A 25986-nucleotide genomic window follows, 5' to 3' on the forward strand; every position below is an offset into this window, starting at 1 on the left:
TTATGTTTGCCTCACACTAATAACTTTTATTTCACTCAGAGCAGTAATCTTCCATACATAAGTATATTCCCTGCCCAATAATTCAAAGAAAAAAAATCCAAAATGATTAGTAAAGAAAAATATAAGAATTAACAGACCCTTTAAATTTGTTTTAAATATTTTGAAGATTTAAAAAGTGTTTAAAGTTTGTAATTCCTAGTAGGAAAACATTATCTGAATGAATACCCTAATGGCAAACCACTGTAAAATGCTTCAGCTGCATTTGGGGGAGAGGGGTAGGGATTATCTTCAAAGCACCCCAGCTCTCTTGATGAGAAGGTCAGAGGTACACTGGTTTGTATTATTGCGACATCCATAAGGTGATCTAGGTTGCTTTTCCTTCAGCAAGGGCTTTATTTATCAGAAGGGCATTACGCTTGACCTCCAAATTTGGCTGACAATTTACTGATGAGATTCATAACCTTTGGGTTGCTCTGGTATTTTGACATATTTGCTGGGTTCTGAGCCACATCCTGGAAAGCCACCATAACTTCTGGATCCTGAAAAGAAAGGGTTCGTTAGTATTTAAAAAGTGTCCTACTGGGTCAATAAGTTTATTATCCTAAATTCCATCTCTTATTTAGACCTGTAATTTGGTGATAGTTAAGTTAAATGGGGTTTAGACGAGTGCTTGAAGTATCAAAATCAAGCTGAATTATGTCATTTGAACTGTATGATGAAAAAAGCACAATTTTGATACAAAGAAAAGGACAACTGGATATAATTGCCAATTGTTACTAAGTATTTCTTAGTTTTAAAAATTTAAGTTATTCACTCTGCATAAAGAAAATAAATGTCATTCCTGCATAATTAGCTATTTGGTAACTGTGATAAATAAAAAATAGCTACGAGAGTAACCTTTGTCTCCACACAGAATTATGAAAGAATTGCCTTAATGATACAAAGTCCATAGTTTTTCTTCCAAGTCTTACCTGCATGGCTGCAAGAACCTCTGGATCACTAAGAATTTCATTGAGTCCAGGCATTCCGGCCATTCCAGGCATGCCCCCTCCCATTCCAGGCATTCCTCCGGGCAAATTACCAGGCATTCCCCCAGGAAAGCCACCTGTAATAAAAAATGAATAGACACTAATCATACTCCCAAATATTCCGACACAGTAATTCATCCACAAAAAGTAAAGGTTCAAAGAATAAGGGTGCCACTAAGCACAAAGTAGTCTGAAGAGTCTGAAAATTCTAACCAGACTGCAACAAGACACAAGTTATAGCTTCTAATTATCTCTTTAAAAACAAGTCTGTAAATCAGACTTTGTTACCTCCTGGATTAACTTTTTTCTAGTAATAACACTGTTTTTTATTTTTGTTTGTTTTGAGACAGAGTCTTGCTCTGTTGCCCAGGCTAGAGTGCAGTGGTGCCATCTCGGCTGACTGCAACCTCTGCCTCCCGGGTTTAAGCAATTCTCCTGCCTCAACCTTCTGAGTAGCTGAGACTACAGGCACGCACCACCATGCCTACTTTTTATATTTTTAGTAGAGACAGGGTTTCATCACGTTGGCCAGGCCGCTTTCCAACTCCTGACCCCAGGTGACCTGCCTGCCTCAACCTCCCAAAGTGCTGGGATTACCAGTGTGAGCCACCGTGCTCAGCAACTTTTTTCTAGTAATAACACTGTTAAAAAAGACTAATCTCACCTTAAAAACAAAGAGTCATCTAACAGTTCCTTAGATTATAAAGCTAGTCATTTTGATCATCTTTCAACTCTCCATTCTTGAATATTTGTCTGTTTCAATTTAAAATTAATTCATGAGTTTAGTTTAGGTTTTTGTTTCAACTATACTCATCTAGCACAGATCTTCCTTCAGTTAAGGACTACCTTAAAAGGCTTGTTTATCTATTGATTTTTCATTTCCATTTCAAATAAAATAAAAATTCTCTGAAAGTGTAACTGGAAACCTGGATTTTTAACAAGAATTCCTGGTGCTTCTTTACAGAAAATAATGCTCTAGCAAAAAGGATTTTATTCTCCCAGTATAATTTGTTAGATTATAAACCTAAATAATCTACTCTGTTCTTCAATATCATAAACCTGTATGTCTACTGGATATATTCTAAAATTACAATTAATAATATAGAGAAAGATGGCTGGGCGCGGTGGCTCAAGCCTGTAATCCCAGCACTTTGGGAGGCCAAGGCAGGCGGATCATGAGGTCAGGAGATCGAGACCATCCTGGCTAACACGGTGAAACCCCGTCTCTACTAAAAATACAAAAAAAAAAATTAGCCAGGCGTGGTGGCGGGTGCCTGTAGTCCCAGCTACTCAGGAGGCTGAGGCAGGAGAATGGCGTAAACCCGGTAGGCAGAGCTTGCAGTGAGCCAAGATCGCACCACTGCACTCCAGTCTGGGCGACAGAGCGAGACTCCGTCTCAAAAAAACATAATAATATAGAGAAAGATAACATTAATGTATTCGACAAAGGGTCACTGTAAGTAAAGCCATTTTAAAGAAGGAAACACATGATAAAGTCATTTCTACCTGCTTCAACAGTTAATTAAAATATGGCCATTAATAACTAACAATCACAGATGAAGAAATCTAAGGGGACCATAAAACAAACTTCTAGCTTCTCTTGCTGCCCCTACTTATCCCAATGCTACAAAATTACTGACCCAAAGCTTGTCAAATCTAAATAAAATGTACATAACAGAAAATTATCTCTAGTACTAGCCCAACATTAGCAGTCACTTTCTAAAACAAAGGTATCTGACAATAAGATTATTTATATTTTAAATAGGAAGTAAACTATGAGCTAAATTTAATTTCTTGCTTTTTCTTCAAACAGCAGGTCATCCTCAATATTTGTTCTGTTTTCTGTTGTGCACATACTCTTTCAGAATAAAGGCTAGATTTTCTAGCGTCAGATCATGACGCTAACCAATGACATATAACCAATGACATATAAGCATATGTAGCCTCTAAAAACTTTCCTTAAGAGAAAGCTAGTTACCATTAAACAACTGGAGACAGTTGTTTAAAAAACAAAAAATTAAGTCTTGTGCTGGTCTTTATACAAATTCCACACTGTCGTAATCAGGAAGTACTCAATAAATCTTCTACGTGCCTTTTCCGTCTCTTCTATCTCCATGTTAGTCCTGTCGTCTGTTATTCAAAGATTTGCCTCACTAGCAATTTCTGATCACATTTGAAAGAAAAATATGCTATTTTTACACTGGACAAAAAACATCATTTTTATGTCTAATAATTCCATCATTTCTTTTACCTAGGTTCTTCATGAATATCACTGTATAAGAAAACAAAATCAGCATATCACTTTATAATAAATATTAAGTATTATATTAAAATATCACTGTATAATAGAACAAAACAGTTTTAACTTTTCTTTAAACATACCTGGAAAAGAGCCATACTGAGCTCCTGACTGTCGTCTGGCTTCTTCCTCCTTTAATACAAAAGGAAATAAATTATATAATAGAAGAAGAATTGCTGTCCCCGCAACCTGTCCAAGCAAGACCATGAAAAAACTGTAAAATAACCTAGTAGATGGCAGTACTGAACTAAAGGATATACTCCATACCCCCTTCAAACATTTTTTCCAACTGGATTCTCAGTGGGCATTATTCTCGGTAATAATTTCAAGTAAAGTGTTTTACTTCTACTCTGCAAACAAGCAAACCTGGAAAACAATTTACAGTACTAATATGAAAACTCTAAATTCATCCTGGTTTTAAAACACCCATAGGGAAGGACATGGCTAGATTACCAAGACTACCATGACTTTTGTTTCCTAGGTACATCTTTTACATTGCTCTCCCTACATAATACAAATGTAGATTTATTGATTTGTTTTTGCTGCTTTTTAAAAGAGAAAATGAACAAAAAATAAATATCCCTCATATGTAGGTTTAAAATTATCGAGGAGATATATTGCTTTTAAATATCAAGGAGATAAATTACTTTTAAAGATTATAAACTATAACCTTAAAATCAAGTATGATGCTTAACATTAAATGGACAAAAAATTAGAATGTAACATATTATATAATACAGCCTTAGGTTCTTTCATGTTCTTTCATTCAACAATGTTAGAAATAAGTAGGTGAATTATTGTTATTTTTTAAAGAGATAGCATCACACTATGTTGCCCAGGCTAGTCTTGAACTCCTGGGCTCAAGTGAACCTCCCACCGCAGCCTCCCAAAGAGCTGGGACTATAGGCACTTGCCACCTTGCCCTGCTAGAATCAATTTTAAATAGCAACACATCCACTGCTGGAAGAGAGGAGGAATCATACATTTAATTAATCTGGCCAAGCATCCTCAAAAGATCAAACAATAATACTGTCACATTTCAATTACTTGACCTGGAAAAACTCCTGATTTTATAAAAACACAAACAAGAATATAAAATGGTGAAATAAAAGCTCACTGAATAATTTAAGACTAAAAATGTCCCCAAAATTAGACACAGTGAAAGGAGACTCCTTATAAGTAGTATCATTACTCTATAGAACTGTAGCCAGCATTAAATAAAAGAGCCAGGAATGACAATTTTAGTGTCCTAAAGCCTCTATAGAATTTGCTGTATTTCCCTTTCATGGCTTAGCTACAGGGAATTTACCCTCTGTGCTCTCTCATGCTCTTCTCGAGCCTTCTTAACTCGTTCTATTCTTTCTTTGATCTCTCGCTCTTCACGTTTTCGCTCATACTTTCTCCGATGTTCTGCAATTTTCTGTGCCTAGAAAAAAGAGCCATAGCAAAATAAGCTTGCTCCAAAAGCTGAATAACATCAACACAAATATTCTTTGTGGAGAGATGTTTAATTCAACATACAGTTCAGAAAAATGACAGACTTGTCTTATAGAAAAAGACCTAACACAAGCTAAGCCTTTAAAAAAACCAACCTCAACTGCATGAGGCACTGTAAAACAGAGTAAAGAGGCCTGGGGTTTGAAGTTAGAAATGTTATAATCTCAAAAATTAAGCTCAAAGATTAACAAATAGGTTTCTAAGTGCATGACAATTCTTGCCTGCTAGTTTCTATCAAATACACAGTGTTTATGTTTCAGAAGGACAGCTGAATTCAGTAGGAAGAGTATTATTACGGATGTCTGCCGTGGGACGGCAGAGACTGGGAACACATACCCCAAGTATATGCCACAGTATATTTAAGTTTCTGTATCCATAAAATAGGAGAGGAAGAAATATTTAGTATTATCAAATTGCTATAGGGATTAAGAGGGAAAAATGTAAATATGTGTACCAGACACTAGTAAGTAGTATCAAATAAATGCTCTGGATCTATTATTTCCTCAGAGAATAAAATACATTTAAGAGATTCATATTCAACTGTCACTTTAGCTTGTTTACACTTTGCTGACAAAGTTACAACTTTGCCCTATTTTAAGAAGAAAACAGAAAACCAAATGAACTCTCTGGCAGTAAATAATTAAATTCAATACAATTTCCACTATCTTAAAATCTCTGAGAGTAAATTCTTTACAGCTGAACTTCCCACAAAATGAAGGATTTACCATGTAAACACATTAAAATTATTTTAACCAACAATTTTAGAGAAAAATCATCCTTAAAAGCTGCGATGTTCTACTTTTGGGATTCAATATTATTATTTTTAAAAAATTGAAACTTCTTTGTTTTATTACGACAGCCTCGCTCTGTCACCCAGGCTGGAGTGCTGTGGCGTGATCTTGGCTCACTGCAACCTTCCACCTCCCAGGTTCAAGTGATTCTCCTGCCTCAGCCTCCCGAGTAGCTGGGACTACCTAAGTGCATGCCACCACACCTGGCTAATTTTTTGTATTTTTAGTAGAGACAGGGTTTCGCTATGTTGGCCAGGCTGGTCTTGAACTCCTGACCTCGTGATCCACCTGCCTCGGCCTCCCAAAGTGCTGGGATTACAGGCATGAGCCACCGCGCCCGGCCAGAAAGACTGAAACTTCTTAACTTCCACAAGGCCTTCTTGCTTTATAAAGTGGTTGTACACACCTATGATATATAAGAACACATCAGATTCAATCTTGGGTAATGCTAATTACAGATTTTCTATTTGTTTCCTTGTTGTAAACCTGATACCCCCTTTTCTAATTTTCTGGTTATAATTCCACTGCAGGCTTCCAAACAAAGTAACAGAGTTTGCTCTAATAATGCATGAGAAATGAAAGCATGAAAACCTAATGAGATCTCCAGAGTTGAGCACAAACTTCAGCAATTACAGGTTATATCTTCCAATGGTTTGATTCTTTGCCTGTTTTTCAGATGAATTATGGCTGTCGGGGGCTAAGCACTACAGCGAGGGAGTATTTAACTAATGACTTTCCCTTTCTCTACTTTGACATACCCTAGGTTGAACTTCTTTCAGCATTGCACTAGCATCTTCATCATAATCCAATTTACAGGCAAGGGCAAGATCATGGGCTGCTTCTTCCCAGTGGCCTAGAAGTCTGAAACAGATTCACACTCATTTTAGAAGCCTTTTATACATATTCACTTATGTGGCATGATATCTTTCCTCCTTACAAAAAAGGATTGTTCTAAAACAGGCTTCAGTTAAATATTAACTATAAACTTTCACCAACCAATTCAATTACTATATCCCACTTTAGTTAACTATAAAAACCTGAAAACATTTACATTTCCTCTATTTAAAGCTGCTTTTCTACTAAAAGCTAAAAAACAAACAAAATCTTTCTTAATTCAGAATATCGTAATTTTCTAAGAAGTATGTAGAGCAGTAACTTTCAACTCACCCAAACCAGGACTAACATAATGTGTTAGCTTTTAGCTACCTTCTATGTAAGACAAAAGAGAAAATAATACATGTGTACGGGCTTTACGAAAAACACAGAACAAGTAAACCAGAAACTAAAGGTTGGTGAGAGTAGGTGAGAATGGGGCAGAAGAGACAGCAACGAAAACTGAGAATTCTCTGGGTATACCTTTTAACTCAGGTGTAACTCTTTGAACATTTAAATGTTTTACATACTCAAAAAATAAAATCGGAAAAATGGAAATAAAGCAAATCTTAAACCTGAATACAAACAGAAATAAGAAGCTGTGTGGCTGGGCACGGTGGCTCACGTCTGTAATCCCAGCACTTTGGGAGGCCGAGGCGGGCAGATCGCGAGGTAAGGAGATCGAGACCATCCTGGCTAACACGGTGAAACCCCATCTCTACTAAAAATACAAAAAATTAACCAGGTGTGGTGGCAGGCGCCTGTAGTCCCATCTACTCGGGAGGCTGAGGCAGGAGAATGGCGTGAACCCAGGAGGTGGAGCTTGCAGTGAGCCAAGATCGCGCCACTGCACTCTGGCCTGGGTGACAGAGGAAGACGGAAGACTCCATCTCAAAAAAAAAAAAAAAAAAAAGAAAAAAGAAAAAAAAGAAATAAGCTGTGGCTAGGTGCGATGGCTCATGCCTGTTATCTTAGCACTTTGGGAGGCTGAGGCTGGTGGATCACCAGAGGTCAAGAGTTCAAGACCAGCCTGGCCAATGTGGCAAAACCCCATCTCTAAAATAAAAAATTTGCCAGACATGGTAGCCACACCTATAATCCCAGCTACTTGGGAGGCTAAGGCAGGAGAACCACTTGAGCCCAGGGCGGGTGCAGTGAGCCAAGATCGCACCACTTCACTCCAGCCTAGGTGAAGGAGCAAAATGCCTTAAAACAAAACAAAACAAAAAAAAAACTGTGTATTGCATTAACAACATAAGCTACACAGAAAAAAATGAATTCAGGTAACTTTTCATACAGTTATCTTGACTGTATATTTCAAGTGTTCTTATTCTTATTCTAAGAATAAGAACATCCTTGGGTCACACCTGTAATCCCAATGCTTTGGGAGGGGAAGGAGGGCAGATCACTTGAGGCCAGGAGTTTGAGAATAGCCTGGCTAAAAGGCGAAACCCCCTCTCTACCAAAAATACAAAACATTAGCTGGGCATGGTGGGGCGCGACTGTAAGTAATCCCAGCTACTCAGGAGGCTGACTGAAGCAGGATAATCACTTGAACCTGGGAGGTGAAGGTTGCAGTGAGCCAAGATCGCATCACCACACTCCAGCCTGGGCAACAGAGCGAGACTGTGTAGAAACAAAAGACAAAGCAAAACAAAAACTTCCCAAAAAACCTTCAAACTTTACTTAGAGTGTATACTGTTTTTAAGGTATTATAATTCTGAAAGAGTTTTATGTATATCACAGCATTGTAAGTAAATGTAAAACTAGTACAAAAATTTTGACCACACAAGTGTCAAAAATACAAACCAAAAGATAAAACAAAACATTTAATGTTAAATTTTAATAGAAAATATCGGTATACACTCATAATTTCAGGAATTTTTTTCCTTAAATTCATGATTTTTAAAATGTTTTTTTCTAGCTGTTCATTGAAACGACAGTACATACCAAAAGCAATGAACACACACAGTGATCAAATCTTAGTTTCCACTATAATGAACCATGATTTCCCACAGAAATAGCTTATTTTCAGTCTGAGACAAGCAAAGCACAAGATGGGACAACGCTGTCTTGTATTAGAAGGCAAAGAAATACTTGGACTAATGGGATTTCAAAAGGATCAACAGCAATGCATGGACTTTTCCTGTGCTGACACAGCATTAATAAATTTTATTTCAACTTTTAATGTTTATCTTTAACATGTGTCATAAAATCCACTAGAGCTACTCTGAGTCAGCTAATACAGTTGTCCTAAAAACATATCCATCTTTATCTCCATCCACATTTGAGCCCTTTCAACCCATGTAACATGTCAAAGTCACTGAACGCTTCATCCCCAAGATACAAATATTCCTAAGTTTTGCTGCAAGGTATAATTACTAATCTGGGTTAAATTCACCTCTTTATGCCCCCCCTCCTTTTCCTAATTTTTCAGGTGGCCTAGCAGTGACTTGAAGTAGTTTCAGGCTGGCATACTCCTTCTTCTGTAATACATTGGTGGTTCAATGCTAACTTACAGAGTCTGAAAGTAAGAGAAAATTTGTAAGGACACTGATAAAAGATCATTCTTTCTTTTCCTGGAATTAATTTTAAGTAAAAATCCTTACCTTATATTTGGCCATATGTAGTCAAAAACTGGTAAGAGTAGCTTTATTTGAATGAAAAAAATGAAAATACTTTTTATTTCTTCCTTCCTGTATTCTCACTTCTTTTTTTAAATTTTTTTTTCTTTTGCCTTTTAAGCAGCTGTCTACAAGCTATCTCACTTCTTGATACTAAGTACATACTAATTTGAAAATAAAGTCATTAGGAACTTTTGTGTTTTTGTTTAAACAAAGCATCTTAAAACATCAGATTTAAATGTAAAGAGTTCTGAAAATAATTAAATTCAATTACTTACCTGTGTGCTTTCCCCCGCCACTTGTAAGGCTGAGCTGAATCAGGATTTATTTCAATGGCTCTGTCACAGTCTCGGATGGCAGCATTTGGCTTCTGTAATTTGACGAAGACACTGAAAAATAAGGGTGTTATTAAAAAGTATTCATTTCAGTAAAAGTTTTGGGATCAACACAGAAGCAACTCTATTTAAACAAACGTGCAGAAATTATTTGCCACGGGATGCTTTTCTGTTTAGCGTTCTCACCTGGCCCTCTTGGCATACAAAATGGCCAAGCGAGGATTCAGCTTGATGGCATCTGTGAATAAGTCAATGGCTTTCTGGAGTTCACCTAAAGTGAAACAAAAGTTATCGAGAAATACTCAGAGGATAAAAATATTAATAAAAAGTTTTGATCTGTTATCCAGTTAAGTCTTTTACATTTTTCTTTTAATCAAGTAAAAATAAAAAAGACAACTAAGTTACACTAAAACTGGGTCTTGAAAGCAAATCTTACCACATCTATACTGTAACTCACGAGGTAAGACAATTTCTGGGTACGTAAGCCCCTAACTAACAACAGAATAGCACATTCTTAGTATGACCCATATTGATCTTGTTTAAGGAAAAAGTAGACGGGCACAGTGGCTCACGCCTGTAATCCCGGCACTTTGGGAGGCTGAGGCAGGCAGATCATGAGGTCAGGAGATCAAGACCATCCTGGCTAACACGGTGAAACCCCGTCTCTACTAAAAAATACAAAAAATTAGCTGGGCATGGGGGCGGGCACCTGTAGTCCCAGCTACTTGGGAGGCTGAGCAATGGCGCAAACCTGGGAGGCAGAGCTTGCAGTGAGGCGAGATCACGCCACTGCACTCCAGACTGGGTGACAGAGCGCGACTCTGTCTCAAAACAAATAAAAATAAAAGTAAAAAGATAAAATCAATTTAAAGGATAAGGTAAATTAATTTTATTCCATTGATTTTCTTTTAACCATTAAATTAAAAAGATAAAATTAAGCTTAGAAAGGAAAAGGAACCCATGCTAACTTCACAGGGCTGATTTTAAAAGAAAACAACAATATGCTTATTATTTGAATTCAAATAAATGGTACAAAAATTCAGGAAAACTAGAATTCATAAAAGACCATAACCTATACTTTAATTCATTTTGTCCTATTCTCATAGTTAGCTTCTTTACTAATCCCTTAAGTCATTCGACAAATAAAACACCCTATAGAATCAGAACAGTTCTTTGCACAAAGTCTAAATCTTGGGGAGGCAAGACAAATACAGAAATGTTTTTAAGAGACAGGGTCTAACTGTCACATAGGCTAGAGTATAGTGGCATGATCATAGCTCACAAGCTGAAGTGATCATCCCACCTCAGCTTCCTGAGTAGCTGGGAATACAAGCCCACAACACTAAACCTGGCTAATTAAAAAAAATTTTTTAGAGACTGGGCCTCACTGTGTCACCTAGGCTGCTCTCGAACTCCTGGGCTCCAGTGATCCCCCCAACTCAGTAGCTGGGATTCTGAGTAGCTGGGATTACCACTGTGCCAGGCTGAACACAGAAATTTTTAAATAAATGTCACAATTCACTGTGAAAGATACTTAGCCAGTTAGCAAATGAGTAAAGGACTTGAAAAGAACTCACGAAAACAACACAGAAAAATGCTCAGTCTTATTAATTACTACTACAGGTATCTATTATAGGTAATTACATTTAAATGTCTAATAAACAACTCAGACCTACCATGTTCGAAACCTAAATTTTTTTTATGACAGGGTCTTGGCCAGGCACAGTGGCTCACGCCTGTAATCTCAGCACTTTGGGAGGCCGAGGCAGGTGGATCACCTGAGGTCGGGAGTTCAAGACCAGCCTGACTAACATGGAGAAAACCCCGTCTCTACTAAAAATATAAAATTAGCCACGTATGGTGGCGCATGCCTGTAATCCCAGCTACTCTGGAAGCTGAGGCAGGAGAATCACTTGAACCCGGGAGGCGGAGGTTGTGGTGAGCCAAGATTGCACCATTGCACTCCAGTCTGGGCAACAAGACTGGAACTCCATCTCGAAAAAAAAAAAAGGTCTTGCTCTGTCACCCAGGTTGGAGTGCAGTGACACCATCACAGCTCACTGCACCCTCAACTTCCTGGGCTCAAAGGATCCTCCCAGCCTCAAGGGAACCTCCCATCTCAGCCTCTCAAGTAGCTCATATTACAGAAACGTACTACCACATCCAGCTAATTTTTTGTTTTTTTTTTTAAGAGATGGAGTCTCACTGTGTTGACCAGGCTATCTTGGACTCCTGGACTCAAGAGATCCTTTCACTTCGGCCCCTCAAAGTGCTGGGATTATAAGTGTGAACCACCACGCCCAGCCAAAATCGAAAAACTGAATTCCCATTTCTTACCCCATTTCCAAATCTATTCCCAATCTGTATCTTCCCAACTAAACAAATGGCTCCTCCATACATTTAGTTCAGGAGTTGGTAAACGTTTTCTGGAAAGGGCCAAATGAGAATTATTTTAATCTCTGCAGACCATACAATCTTTCATAACTACTCAATGATGCTGTTGTAGTGGGAAAGCAGCCACAGTTAAGTGCCAGACGTGGGATTCAAACCATACCACTCTGGCTCCATACTCCAGGTTTTAATTACATTCTCCAAACAAAATTGCCTTCACCAATCTTGGTGGGGCTTGGATTCACAGCCCCTGCTTTAGAATACTAATCTTTTATCCTTTGGAATACACTATAAAATTGCATAAATTCTAAAATCAGAACTAGATTAAATTTACAAAGGCACATGAACAGAGAGTTCAGGAAAAAAATGAGAAAACAAAAACATGATTAGGTGATAGCCTCATTTTCCTTTTGTTACATATTGCTGAGACAGTAAATTTTAAAATGGGCCAGGCACAGTGCCTCACACCTGTAATCCTAGCACTTTCGGAGGCTGAGCTTGGGAGGCCTGCTTGAGGCCAGGAATTCAAGACGAGCCTGGGCAACAGGATGAAACTCTATCTGTGCCACAAAAAAAAAAAAAAAAAAAAGAGATAATAATTAGCCAGGCATGGTGGCACGCACCTGTACTGCCAGCTACTCAGGAAGATTGCTTGAGCCTAGGAAACTTGAGGCTGCAGTGAGCCATGACCATGCCACTGCACTCCAAACTGAGTGGCAGAGTGAGACTCTCTCTCTTAAAATTTAGGTGGTAGGGAAATTAGCAAAAGTTTCATGTGAAGAAAAGGAATGGTACAGAAGAGCAATGGCTGGGAACAACTGATAAGTATCAATTAAAAGTTGAAATACGTGAAGAAAAGCTTTCCAGAGAAACAGTATAGCATAAATTAAAAAAATATTCTAGAACAGTAAAGTTTGACTGCAGAAAACAAGACTGGAGAGGTAAAATACGGGGTCTTAGTCTGGCAGGTCTATAATCCTCTGATGAAGATCTTAAATATATACGCAAAAGTTAGTCAAAGGTTACAAGCAAGAGTAGAATAAAAAACAGCTCTAAGAATAACCTAGGGAAAGTAAACAGAAAGCAATAAAGGAATAAATTTTTCAGGAAGGTAAACTATTAAGGCAACTGCAGTATAAAACAGTATAAACATGTTTTAAGGAGCTAAATTAATCAGGTGGTAGAATCACAAAATGTTTAAAATATGTACCAACTCGGAACATCAATACTGAACTCACTCTAAAAATAACTTCAGTCATCTTCTAAATCTAATAATGAAGTCCAAATGCACATGAGCACTATACAATAGCATCTAGTCAACTATGGCATTGTGACACACTATCACTGTTATAAAGAGTGAAATATTACTCAAGCAGCCACAGTACCCAAGTTTATACATGATTTGTTCTTACAAATTATAACCGATCAAACATTATATTTAATACTACCATGGGCGCAGTGGTTCGCGTCTGCAATCCCAGCACTTTGGGAGGCAGAGGCGGGCAGATCACTCGAGGTCAGGAATTTGAGACCAGCCTGGCCAACATGGTGAAACCCCCTCTCTACTAAAAATACAAAAATCAGCTAGAGATGGTAGCACACGCCTGTAATCCCAGCTACTAGGGAGGCTGAGGCAGGAGAATTGCTTGACTTGGGGTGGAGGTTGCGGAGAGCCGAGATCACACCACTGCATTCCAGCCTGGGCGACAAAGCACGACTCTGTCTCAAAAATAAAAAATAAAATAAAATACAACGGAAAAACAGAAAAAAGAAAAAAATTACCTATTGTTACCTTGGAGAGTTGAAAAAATAAATATATTAAAAAAAGAGGCTGGGCGCAGTGGCTCATGCCTGTTATCCCAGCACTTTGGGAGGCTGAGGCGGGCAGATCACGAGGTCATGAGTTCGAGAGCAGACTGGCCAGCATGGTGAAACCCCTTCTCTAACAAAAATACAAAAAATTAGCTGGGCATGGTGGTACGTGCTTGTAATCCCAGCTACTCGGGAGGCTGAGGCAGGAGGACTGCTTGAACCCGGGAGGCGGAGGTTGTAGTGAGCCGAGATCGTGCCACTGCACTCCAGCCTGGGCAACAGAGTGAGAATCCGTCTCAAAACAAACAAACAAACAAACAAAACAAAAAACAAAACCGAATACTATCACCACTTTCTCACTCTGAGGGGATTTTCTGAAGAGAATCTAACATGCTCTGACTAGGAATAAGATTGGTATGCCTATGAACATCATCTGTCAAGGGTATCAGTATGTAAAAAGTTAAGGGTCACTATTCTAATACTACTTTTTTTTTTTTTTTTAAAGGCTTTCACCTCTTTAAAGCCTCTTCTCAGTAGAAAAACACCACGATAGTGTCAGGAAATCAGAGGCACTGAATCAAATCAGGATCTGTCCTTGCAGAGAGAAGTGATTTCAGCCTCTTTTATCAATGAGGAAGGGGTGACTTGATAATAGGACACTATCTTCTCCAATACAGGACAGGTACATGTAACTTCTCTTCTACTTTACCACTATTTAAGTTACTGCAATAAATATTCTGACTATCATAGAAATGTAGCAAAAAGATTACTCACCATCATTTAGGGCTTCAATAGCAGCCACTTTTTTATCATTTGCCTGATCCATCATCTCCTCCGTTATCTAGGAAGAAAATAAAAATCATCTCAGAATTAGTAGAGAGAGAAGGAAGCAATTTGTACCTTCTTAGAGATGAAGTGCAGTCACAATACACATTTTCATTCATTCTTCTGTAGTCTCCAGAGAACAAAGAGACAATTATGATAACTCATTAGTGAGAAATTACATACGAGTTTTAACCTTTTATACTAAAACAAATTTCACTCCTACACTCTGCCCGAGACATAACCTTTGCTTAACCTTCCATCCCAACCAAAGCATACCAGCTCCTTCCCAGCTATCCATAAATATTAAACCCAATCTCCTCACAAAAAGATAACTAGCTCCTTTTAGGTTTGAATCCTCAGAAGAGAAAGGTCTCATTTCTTTGTTCCCACAAACAACTATTGAGCACCTATGCTATATAGATAGACCAAACACTGTACAAGATGCTGACAGTATAAAGATTAGTTAAGAACAAAAACATGTGCATCTGGGCAACAGAGGGAGATCCCACCCCTCCAAAAAAAAGAAAAAAAAAAAAAAAAAAAACAAGCTGGGCATGGTGGCACATGCATCTGGTCCCAGCTACTCAGAGGCTGAGTTAGGAGTATCACTTGAGCTCAGAAGTCAAGGCTGTAGTGAGTTGTGATTGTGTCACTGTACTCTAGCCTGGGTGACACAGAGCAAGACCATGTCTCACCCTACCCCTGCAAAAAAAGAACAAAACTTATAGCAAACATCCTCCTAAAATGGAAAGCTCAGGAGATCTTTAACCACAGGAAAAAAAATATACAACTCATGCCTCTAATCTCAGCACTTTGGGAGGCTGAGGCAGGTGGATCCCTGGAGCCCAGGAGTTCAAGACCAACCTGGGCAACATGGTGAAACCTCGTCTCTACAAAAAATAAACAGAAAAAATAAATATTAAATATAAAAATAATTTTTTCTTTATTTAAAGACAGGGTCTACCTCTGTCGCCCAAGCTCCGGTGCAGTGGTGCAATCACGGCTCACTGCAACCTCCATCTCCTGGGCTCAGCCTCTCCTCACGTGTAGCTGGAACTACATGCTCGCAACCCGCTAAATGTTTTGCATTTTTTTTATAGAGACGGGTTTTCGTCATGCTGCCTAGGCTGGTCTAGAACTCTTGGACTCAAGTGAGTTGCGTGCCTCAGTCTCCCAAAGTGCTGGGATTAGAAGCATGAGCCGCCACTCCTGGTTGCAATTTTATTTTGAAGGTAATGCAGGACACAGGATACAAAGTCTATATTCAGAGGAAGAGAATGTATGTGGTCTAACCAGACACCTTCCAAAATAAATCTGGAACTCCAAATGCTAATACCGGCAAGCATAATGGTATAAACCTGTCCTACAGAAACGGACAGTTGAGTAGTGAGATTAAAAGAACTTCCCCTGAAAATTCAGAGCCACAGCCAGCCTTTCATCTGGAATTCTGTATTACCAAAGTAATTGGAACAAACAAAAAAACACCATGCTGAGACTTTCAAGGGGTCCTTGAGTTGGTAGCACCAATTCAGAGACTTGATGGAAGCAATCACCTTCTTACCTAGGCCTCAAAATTTTTCTACAGATGAAGTTCCAAAGAACACATTTTCAAAATATCACACACAACACACAAACACACACATCATAAAGTAAACAAGGTACCTTAATGAGCAAGAGCCATGAAAAATAAGAGTAAGACCAGCAAAGAGTTCAACAAGGAATTTAATGTGTTTAATAAAAGTAAATTCTGAAAATGAGTAAAGAGCAAAAGACTTACAAATAACCAAGTAGACTTCAAAAAGATTTGAAGTACCAAAATGAAAAACACAAGCATTCCAATTCAAACATCAATGGAACAAAGAAAGCCTAGACTGCTTTTCAGCATACAGTGATAAAGAAATGAAACTTAATAACAAAAGTCTAACATTACCAGGGATCCAGAATTAGAGAATAAAGTAAACAAGAAGGAGGCAATATTTGAATGAAATAACAGCTGAAAATATTCTAGAGCTAAAGAAAGTTAACCCTAGAATTTGATGCTCAATGAATCCCAAGCAGGATAAATAAAAAATTATAAACCTAGACACATCATAAAAGAAGTAATACCATCAAGAAACATAACATTTAACCTTTTAAGTTTCCTTTGACGAATGGTGACAGAAAGTACTTACATTTGTTCTTAACAAAAATGCACAAGACTTAGGTCAGGTGCAGTGACTCATACCTGTAATCCTAGCACTCTGGAAAGCCAGGAGTTTGAAATTTTGTCTCTACTAAGAATTTTAAAAAATAAAAATAAAAAACTAGCTGGACATGGTGGTGCATGACTATAGTCCCAGCTGGTCGGAGGCTGAGGTGGGAGGATCACTTGAGCCCAGGGGGTCAAGGGCGCAGTGAGCTATGATTGTACCACTACACTCCAGCCTGGATGGAAGAGTGAGACACTGTCTCAAAAAAAACAAAGCACAAGACTTATGGGGAACACATTAGTAAGTTAATAAAATATTTTAAAAACACCTAAAAATTGGGCAGATAACATTATTTATGGATAGTTTATCTCAATGGTGAGGAGATATATTTTTTCCTGAACTTGATTTAGATTTAACACAATTCTAACAAAGGGGAAAAAAACCAGTGGGAGGGGGAAGACTTGATCAACCTATTTCTAAAATTTACTTGGAAAAACAAAAAGCCAAGAACAGCCAAAAGACTAAAAAGTTTTGGGGGTCCTTGTTCTACAAAATAACAAGACTTAGTATCAGACTATGTGGCATTAGTGAACAGAAAAAAAACAGACAAGCAGAACAATAGAGTCCTGAAACAGACCCACAATATTCAGAAAGTGTATTTTAGTATTGGTGGGACCGGTAGATTAAAGGTGAAAGGTGAGTGTATAAAATGTTCAGAAGTGAAAAGCAATGCACTACAGCAATTATAACCTTAAAGTAATAAGCAGAAAATATCTGCATTAAAAGATACTATTTTTGAAACAACATGAAGAAAGATGAGTGAAGATGAGTCACAAACTAGTAGAAAATATATGCAGCACTAGCAACAAATTATTAGCATCCAGAATATTGAAATGAAATACAAAGCAGTAAGAAAAAGATCCAGCAAAAAGTGGAAAAAGTTTAAACAGGAGTTCGCAAATGCCAGTGAACGGCAGGCCAATAAACATTTAAATATGCTCAGCCTCATTAGGAATCAGGAAAATGCATTTTTTTTTTTTTTAAAATAGAGTTTTGCTCTGTCGCTCAGGCTGGAGTGCAGGGGTGTGATCTCACCTCACTGCAACCTCTGCCTCCTGGGTTCAAGTGATTCTCCTGCCTCAGCCTCCCAAGTAGCTGGGATTACAGGCGTGCACCGCCATGCCTGGCTAATTTTTGTATTATTAGTAGAGACGGGGTTTCACCATGTTGGCCAGGCTAGTCTCAAACTCCTGACCTTAGATGATCCACCCACCTCAGCCTCCCAAAATGCTGGGATTACAGGCGTGAGCCACCCCGTCTGGCCAGGAAAATGCAAATTAAAAGCCACAAAAAGATACCATTTCCCACAATACTGGCAAAGATGAAATCTGATAATATCAAGTTCTGAGGATAAAAACCGATCTTTTAAAACTGCTATTACTATATTAGAGTGTTTCTCAAATCTTTTATCAGACACTAAGGAGCCTTTTTAGACATCTTTTCCTCATTTCCATATCCCCAATTTTAGTACCACAGATACACTACATATTAATATTCTATGAGTCTTTGGAGGACCACTAACCATTGTAATATGTAGAATTTTTTTCAAGCCCTCCTCCCAAGAACCAATTTTCACTCCCTTGAGGGCCCGTTATGACAAAACCATTTTGTAATACAATTTGGCATTAGATATTCCATCAAGAGCAATTCCACTAATAGGTATGTATTTTAAGTGAATTCTAGTAGATATGTATTTTAAGTGAATTCTACGTTACAGTGCAAGCAGTCACACCAGATGCAAACTTAAAAAACAGATAAAACAGAAAGTAACAGTATTTATTTTCACTAGTATTTTAAGTAGTAAAATACAATGCTTGCCTAAAATGCCTGAAGTCAGAGAAAGATTTACTATGCACTTTTCCTGGAAGAATCATGTCATAAAATCATTGCAACAGCAGGACCTTTCACATTTGTTAGAACAAGCAGGAAATCAAGTCACCGAACTTACCTCTGCATTTTCATCTCCCATTTCTTGAGGAGCATCAGTGTCTGGTTCAATCACACCTTCTTTATCAATTTCTGCCAAAGTCGAGAAAACGACAATAAGACCTGCACCGTACAATATAGTAGCCACTCCCAAGATTATTAAAAACTGACATACTATTACTACAATTAATTGAATATTTTAATTTTGATTTAAATATTGATGCATTTTAAAATATGTTCCCATTAAACATTTCATTACTTTGGTAACACTACACTTTACGTTAACTGTCACATCATGTAAGATATTTATTATCAGGTTGTAGTGGGGTTGTTGACATGTGCAGTTTCTAGTAGTACACCACTGATTTAGTCATTGTATATAAATACACCATTGTCAACAAACTGATTTAGTTCAAATAATTTTTTTCTACACACTGATGTACTATGTTTTTCAAAAATACTTTATGCAGGTAACACAAGCTACAGTGATACTTTAAGGTAAATCAAAATATTTTAATATAATTACATTCATTACTTTCCTTTTTTAAAATTAAAATAATTTTGGGGGGCACAGGATCTTACTATGTTGTCCAAGAAATCCTCCCACCTCGGCCTCCCAAAGCAGTAGGATTGCAAGCATGAGCCACTGCACCTGGTCCCTAATTATTTTCATTTTAAAAAGTAGCATGGACAAGTTTTAATTTTAAAATAAAGGCTTACTACTGATGCAAAATCAAGTAACAAGGCTAGATTTAAAAATAAATTTAGTTTCCATATGTACAGTAGTGACCAAAGCTAGTATTTACAACCAAAACAGTAAAGATTGAAAAGCACTATCTTGCAAGTTTCATGTTAAATGACAACTGTAATTTGTTCCAAGAGGAAAATGAGAGTTTTATATATATATACACACACACACCATTTAAAAAGAACACATTTGCAAATAGTTAATTTGATAAGAAGTTTCCTTAGTCAAAAAAAAAAAGAATTTAAAATCACCCACCTAAAATCAGAATTAGTATCCAGCAACAACAAAACGACGCATGGTGTACAATGCGATGTTTTAACATACAGGCATATCCTTTTTTGAGACGGAGTTTCGCTTTTGTTGCCGAGGTTGCAGTGCAGTGGCGCAACTGGCTCACCGTAACCTCTGCCTCCCAGGTTCAAGCGATTGTCCTGCCTCAGTCTCCCAAGTAGCTGGGATTACAAGCATGTGCCACCACGCCCGGCTAATTTTGTATTTTTAGTAGAGATGGGGTTTCTCCATGTTGGTCAGGCTGGTCTCGAACTCCCGACCTCAGGTGCTCCACCTGCCTCAGCCTCCCAAAGCGCTGGGATTACAGGCCTGAGTCACCACGCCCGACCTTAGGCATACCTCATTTTATTGTGTTTCACTTTACTGCACCTCACATAATGAAATGATTCTCACCCATCATATTAATAACCTATCCATCTCACATATTTGTTTATTTTTGGTGAGAACACTGAAGATCCAGTCTTTTAACAAATTTCAAGTATACAGTATTATAGTCATGCTGTATACTGGATCTCTGGAATTTATTCAGATTATAGCTCAAAGTTTATGCCCTTTAACACGGTAAAAAAATTTTAATCCATTTTTAACAGGAACTAAGCTTGTCTATCAAAGTTTGATTTGTACACAAAAAAGAAAACACTTTTAGGTAGAGAGTTGGATAAAAAATTTATTGTAGTTTCAGAAACTGGTAGAAAGTAAGACTAAAGAGGCATTTTATAAAAAGTAAAAGATCTTCAATTTAGCACTCGAACAACTGCCAATAGAATATAAGACCTCTAATGATATCAAAGATAATTTGATTTAGGCCAGGCCTGGTGGCTCACACCTGTAATCCCAGAACTCTGGGAGGCCAAGGTGGGCTGATCACTTGAGGTCAGAAGTTTGAGACCAGCCTGGCCAACATGGTGAAACTCTGTCTCTCCTGAAAATACAAAAAAATTAGCCAGGCATGGTGGCATACACCTGTAGTCCCAGCTACTAGGGAGGCTGAGGCAGGAGAATCGCTTGAACCAAGGAGGGAGAGGGTGCAGTGAGCCGAAACTGTGCCACCACACTCCAGCCTGGGTGGCAGAGCGAGACTCAAGTCTTCCAAAAAAAAAAAAAAAACAAAACTGATTCAACATTTGAAACATTTCAAGTACTTTTCTTCAGGTTCTGTGATATAACAGACTTCCAAATTCATGAAGAAACTTTGTCAATTTGTGGCCAAAAACCAACCAAACTCATAGCACAGATAACTGGTTCTAAATATGAACCAGTTTTCTCAACATGGTTGTAAGTACTAAAAAAATACTATTTTTTGGCACTCAATTCAGTTACGGGAAAACTTTTGGCTGCACGTGGTGGCTCACATATGTAATCCCAACACCTTGGGAGGCCAAGGTAGGTGGATCACCTGAGATCAGGAGTTCAAGACCAGCCTGACCAACACGGCAAAACCCTGTCTCTACAAAAAAAAAACACAAAAATTAGCCGTGCCTGGTGGCACACGCCTGTAGTCCCAGCTACTAGGGAGGCTGAGGCATGAGAATTGATTGAACCTGGGAGGCGGAGGTGGAGGCTGCAGTGAGCTGAGATCACGCCGCTGCACTCCAGCCTGGGCGACACAGTGAGACTCCGTCTCAAAAAAAGAAAAAAAAAAAAAAAAAAAGAAAACTTTTTAAGTATGCTTAGAACAACTTTAATATGTAACCCAACTTTTTCTAATACAAACATTATGAAGTCTGATTTATTATCAATGAAAATGTAAAACCTGAATTGAGGGGTGCCACATGTGTAAAATACCCTTTGGAGTTTGAATGCTATTTTAAAAAGAAGAAAAATAACTTATTAACAATATATCGAGGCCAGGTGCAGTGGCTCACACCTGTAATCTCAGCACTTTGGGAGGCTGAGGTGGGTGGATCACGAGGTCAGGAGTTCGAGGCCAGCCTGGCCAACATGGTGAAAGCCCGTCTTTACTAAAATTACAAAAATTAGCCGAGTGTGGTGGCAGGTGCCTGTAATGTAATCCCAGTTACTCGGGAGGCTCAGGCAGGAGAATGGCTTAAAACCGGGAGGCGGAGGTTGCAGTGAGCCGAGATTGTGCCAGTGCACTCCAGTCTGGGTGACAAGAGCACGACTCCATCTCAAAAAAAACAAAAAAAAATTGATTACACATGTCAATATTTCAACCAATATGCCATTAATATCTGAATTTATTTCATCTGTTTCCTTTTACTTTCTAAAATGTGACTACTAGAAGATTCTAAGTTTCATATGTGCCATTATATTTCTATTACACAGTGCTGATTTAAGTCACTTTAATAAAAATCAACAAAGTATTACATCATAGGTTTTCAAATACAAACCAACTACCGTCTCCTCACCTAGATCACTTTCCTCACTGGATGGTTCGTCTGCCTTTAAGTCTTCCTCCACCTTCTTACTATCAGGTTTTTCTTCCTAGCAAAGGGAAGACAAACAGTACTATCAGTATTTAATAACATACCCAATATTTATACTGGTTTCTACAAATCTATGTATAAACTGTCAAATATGTCCAGGCATGGTGGCTCATGCCTGGAATTCCAGCACTTTGGGAGGCTGGGGTGGGTGGATCATTTGAGGTTAGGAGTTCAAGACCAGCCTGCCCAACATGGTGAAACCATCTCTACTAAAAATACAAATTAGCTGGACATGGTGGTGCCTGCCTGTAATCCCAGCCACTTGGAAGGCTGAGGCAGGACAATCACTTGAACCTGGGAGGTGGAGGTTGCAGTCAGCTGAGATCATGCCACTGGACTCCAGCCTGGGCGACAGAGCAAGACTTTGTCTCAAAAACAACTGTTCAAAATAAAGTTTGAACATTGACAATAAACAGTTTAGAGATTATAAATAGCCTCATGTCCACTCACATTATATTTTATTGCCAAATTTAGTAAAAATCTTTATAAGGGTTTTTGAGTTTTAGAACTGCAAATAAGAACCTGTGGAATTACAATAACAAACAATGAAAACCCAAAGAATTTAAAAGTGCACGACATTATAGAAAGCAACATTTTCTTCCCATCCTGTAAGTAACCAGTATGGTTTCTTGTATATACGATTCCAGGATAGTCTCTCTATATATGAAACAACTCTATCCTTTGCCTTTTGCATTTAACAATGCTGTGTATCTTGTAAATTATATACCATTATCAGCCTACCTTCATCTATTCACTCAACCATATATAGTTAACCAGTTTTTTTAGGTTGCTTCCCTGGTACTTACAAAATTAGAACCAAGGCAGGGCGCGGTGGCTCATGCCTGTAATCCCAGCACTTTGGGAGTCCGTGGTGGGTGGATCACGACGTCAGGAGATTGAGACCATCCTGGCTAACACGGTGAAACCCCGTCTCCACTAAAAACACAAAAAAATTAGCCGGGCGTGGTGGTGGGCACCTGTAGTCCCAGCTACTCAGGAGGCTGAGGCAGGAGAAGGGCGTGAACCCGGGAGGCAGAGCTTGCAATGAGCCGAGATCGCACCACTGCACTCCAGCCTGGGCAACAGAGTGAGACTCTGTCTCAAAAAAAAAAAAGAACCAAAGACCTACCTTGTCACAAAATATTTATTGAGTCCCTATAAAATGTGCAAAGTCTAGGTATTCTAGAATATATTGAAAAGACAAGTCATAATTCTAATTTAGAATGTTTTTCTTACAAAAAATTTTCAGCTGACACATAGGTTAAATATAATTTTGCCTTCATACACATTTGCCAAATGGCAAAATATCTAGGGCTCAGAAAATACCACTCTGATAAATGACCCTTTTAAAAAAAAAGGTAACTACTTTTTGGGCTTTTGCTTACCTTTTCTCATTCTCCTTCTTAATAGACATAACTTCCACTTTAAGATCCAAATAGATAATAATGTTTAAGTTTATAAATAATAAAACAGCTATTTTCTTATCAATTTAAGACAGCTAATCAGAAAATTTGCTTAAAAAAAAAAAAAAAGCCTTTTAGATATGAAGGCAGAAGAGAGAAATAAAAATTTATGAAGAAAGCATTCTTGGCCAGGTGTGGTGGCTCATGCCTTAGTCCCAGCATTTTGGGAGGCTGAGGGATCACTTGAGGTCAGGAGTTCAAGACCCGCATGGCCAACATGGCGAAATCCCATTTCTACCAAAAATAGAAAAATTAGCCAGGCATGGTGGGATGCACCTGTAATCCCAGATACTCAGGAGAATGAAACAGGAGAATCGCTTGAACCCAGTAGGCTGACGTTGCAGTGAGCCGAGACTGTACCACTGCACTCGGACCTGGGTGACACAGTGAGACTTTGTCTCAGGAAAGAAAAAACAAACAAAAGAAAACATTCTTAAACATGTATTTTCCCCTTCATCTGTCTCTCAACTTCAGCTACTGGTAACCTTCTCCTAATCTTACACGTCCTTTAAGCAAATATGCTAACCCAACACCATGATTCACACTCAGAAATATCACTCAGGTAGTAGAGCAAAAAAATTAAATTACTGACCTGGGATACTTCTTCATTTACTCTGCAAATAATAAAGTACTTACAATGCATATGACACACTGTAAGGCAATGATGAAGCCTACAGATGCATACCATCACAGAGCTTACCACTTACAGGCCATACATGTAACTCTTATTGTCATGTATTCTAAAACAGTGAACATCCAACCCTAAATTCTCAGTTCTAAATCAGAATCCAGAGAATTCGGGTCTACAAAGTTATAAAGACAAAGAGGTCTTAAAAGATCTTATTTCCAACTGATCTTGGGGAAATCAGGAGTGATAACTGGAGAGCAGCAGTTTAAAAACAACCCCTAAGAAATCTTACAGTACTTTATCACGAAACATACAAATGAAATTAAAACTTACCTTGGTATTTTCTTCTGATTTAGCTTTCTGAGTAGCAGGTGGTACTTTACCTCCCATGCTTGAAGAAGATGAGAAAAAAGATATTTGTTTAGAAAATTAAAATTCACTGTCACGCAACATATTTATACTTAAAAAATAATGTTAGACATTTAGATGACTACCTTTTCAAAATTTAAAAGTAAACTCTCAATTAATCAGAATGCTGTGGTATTATTATGGTTAAATTTTTTCCAGCTTAAAATTTTATTTATTTTAAGGCTACTGGCTAATGAATCCCTTTCTTTGCCTCAATGAGTCTAATAAACAATGTATAGCTTCTCTGTGCCTCTTCCCAGAGGAAAAGAAGCAGATACGTCAACATGCAATGACAAAATCATTTGCACAAGCTGTTAACTTAGAATTCAACTCAGTAGGTATATCTGAATCCAAAATTTGAAACTTGAAATAAGAGTTCAATTAAATTCAAATATGCAGTTTATAAAATAACTATGCCGTCATGATATAATAATTCAAAATGTTTGTTTCCTGTGACTGAGACCTATGAGGATTTTTCTTGCTTATATTTGCATGCCCGTCACATTATAGATTTTCTCCTTATACACCCCTCCCAACCTCATCCGTTCATACTTCCTCCTGGCCCTACAAACCCTTCTTTCCCAAACAGTTCAGGGCAACACAATTCATTATAAGCAAATAACTAGAAGAAAAAAGACACAAAGAATTAGCGTTACATGCTCCATTTGGTGCAGACCCTATAGTATATGGGCTGCCTGCAACAATCCAGTGACTAAAATGGTTGATAGATTTAAGAGCACTCCACAACAGTTGGAAGCCACGTAGACATTATTAAAATTTGCCTTAAAAACAAACAACAAAAGCCATTAACTATGTAAAACAAGGGGATATATTAACTTTGAAAACAGAAAGGGTTGATTTTTTTTTTTTGAGACAGAGTCTCGCTCTGTCACCCAGGCTGTAGTGCAGTGGTGCGATCTTGGCTCACCGCAACCTCCACCTCCTGGGTTCAAGCGATTCTCCTGCCTCAGCCTCCCAAGTAGCTGGGACTACAGGTGCATGCCACCACGCCCGGCTAATTTTTTGTTTTAGTAGAGATGGGGTTTCACCGTGTTAGCCAGAATGGTCTTGATCTCCTGACCTCGTAATCCACCAGCCTTGGCCTCCCAAAGTGCTGGATTACAGGCGTGAGCCACTGCGCCCGGCCTGATTCTTTATAACTAGAGTTGTCATATCCACATTTACATTCATTTCAGTTGGGTGGAATCTGTGGTCATAAGGGTATGTGCAGGCTGAATTTAAATGGGCATCAGTTTTCCGAAGTTCTTTTATCAATTTACACTTTTATCAGCAACGTATGAGAATTCCAATTGTTTCATGCCTTGGCCAATGCTTAGCTATTGTCCATCTT

General features: G+C 38.2%; 1 protein-coding gene across 1 annotated transcript in view; it reads right to left on the minus strand.

Moving 5' to 3' along the window:
* ST13 (ST13 Hsp70 interacting protein) overlaps positions 1-25986 on the minus strand; it is a 30797-nt gene continuing 4811 nt past the window's right edge. Inside the window, exons 2-12 of the mRNA XM_054469606.2 lie at positions 24561-24618; positions 22059-22134; positions 18673-18743; positions 14425-14491; positions 9634-9718; positions 9391-9501; positions 6374-6476; positions 4637-4753; positions 3411-3459; positions 972-1105; positions 1-539 (exon numbers count right to left, since the gene is read on the minus strand). Of these exons, the coding sequence (XP_054325581.1) occupies positions 411-539; positions 972-1105; positions 3411-3459; positions 4637-4753; positions 6374-6476; positions 9391-9501; positions 9634-9718; positions 14425-14491; positions 18673-18743; positions 22059-22134; positions 24561-24618 (1000 nt within the window). The 3' untranslated portion in view covers positions 1-410. The remainder of the gene's footprint in view (positions 540-971; positions 1106-3410; positions 3460-4636; positions 4754-6373; positions 6477-9390; positions 9502-9633; positions 9719-14424; positions 14492-18672; positions 18744-22058; positions 22135-24560; positions 24619-25986) is intronic.

This window comes from Pongo pygmaeus, chromosome 23, assembly GCF_028885625.2.
Source record: "Pongo pygmaeus isolate AG05252 chromosome 23, NHGRI_mPonPyg2-v2.0_pri, whole genome shotgun sequence".
Classification (NCBI taxonomy): Eukaryota; Metazoa; Chordata; class Mammalia; order Primates; family Hominidae; genus Pongo; species Pongo pygmaeus.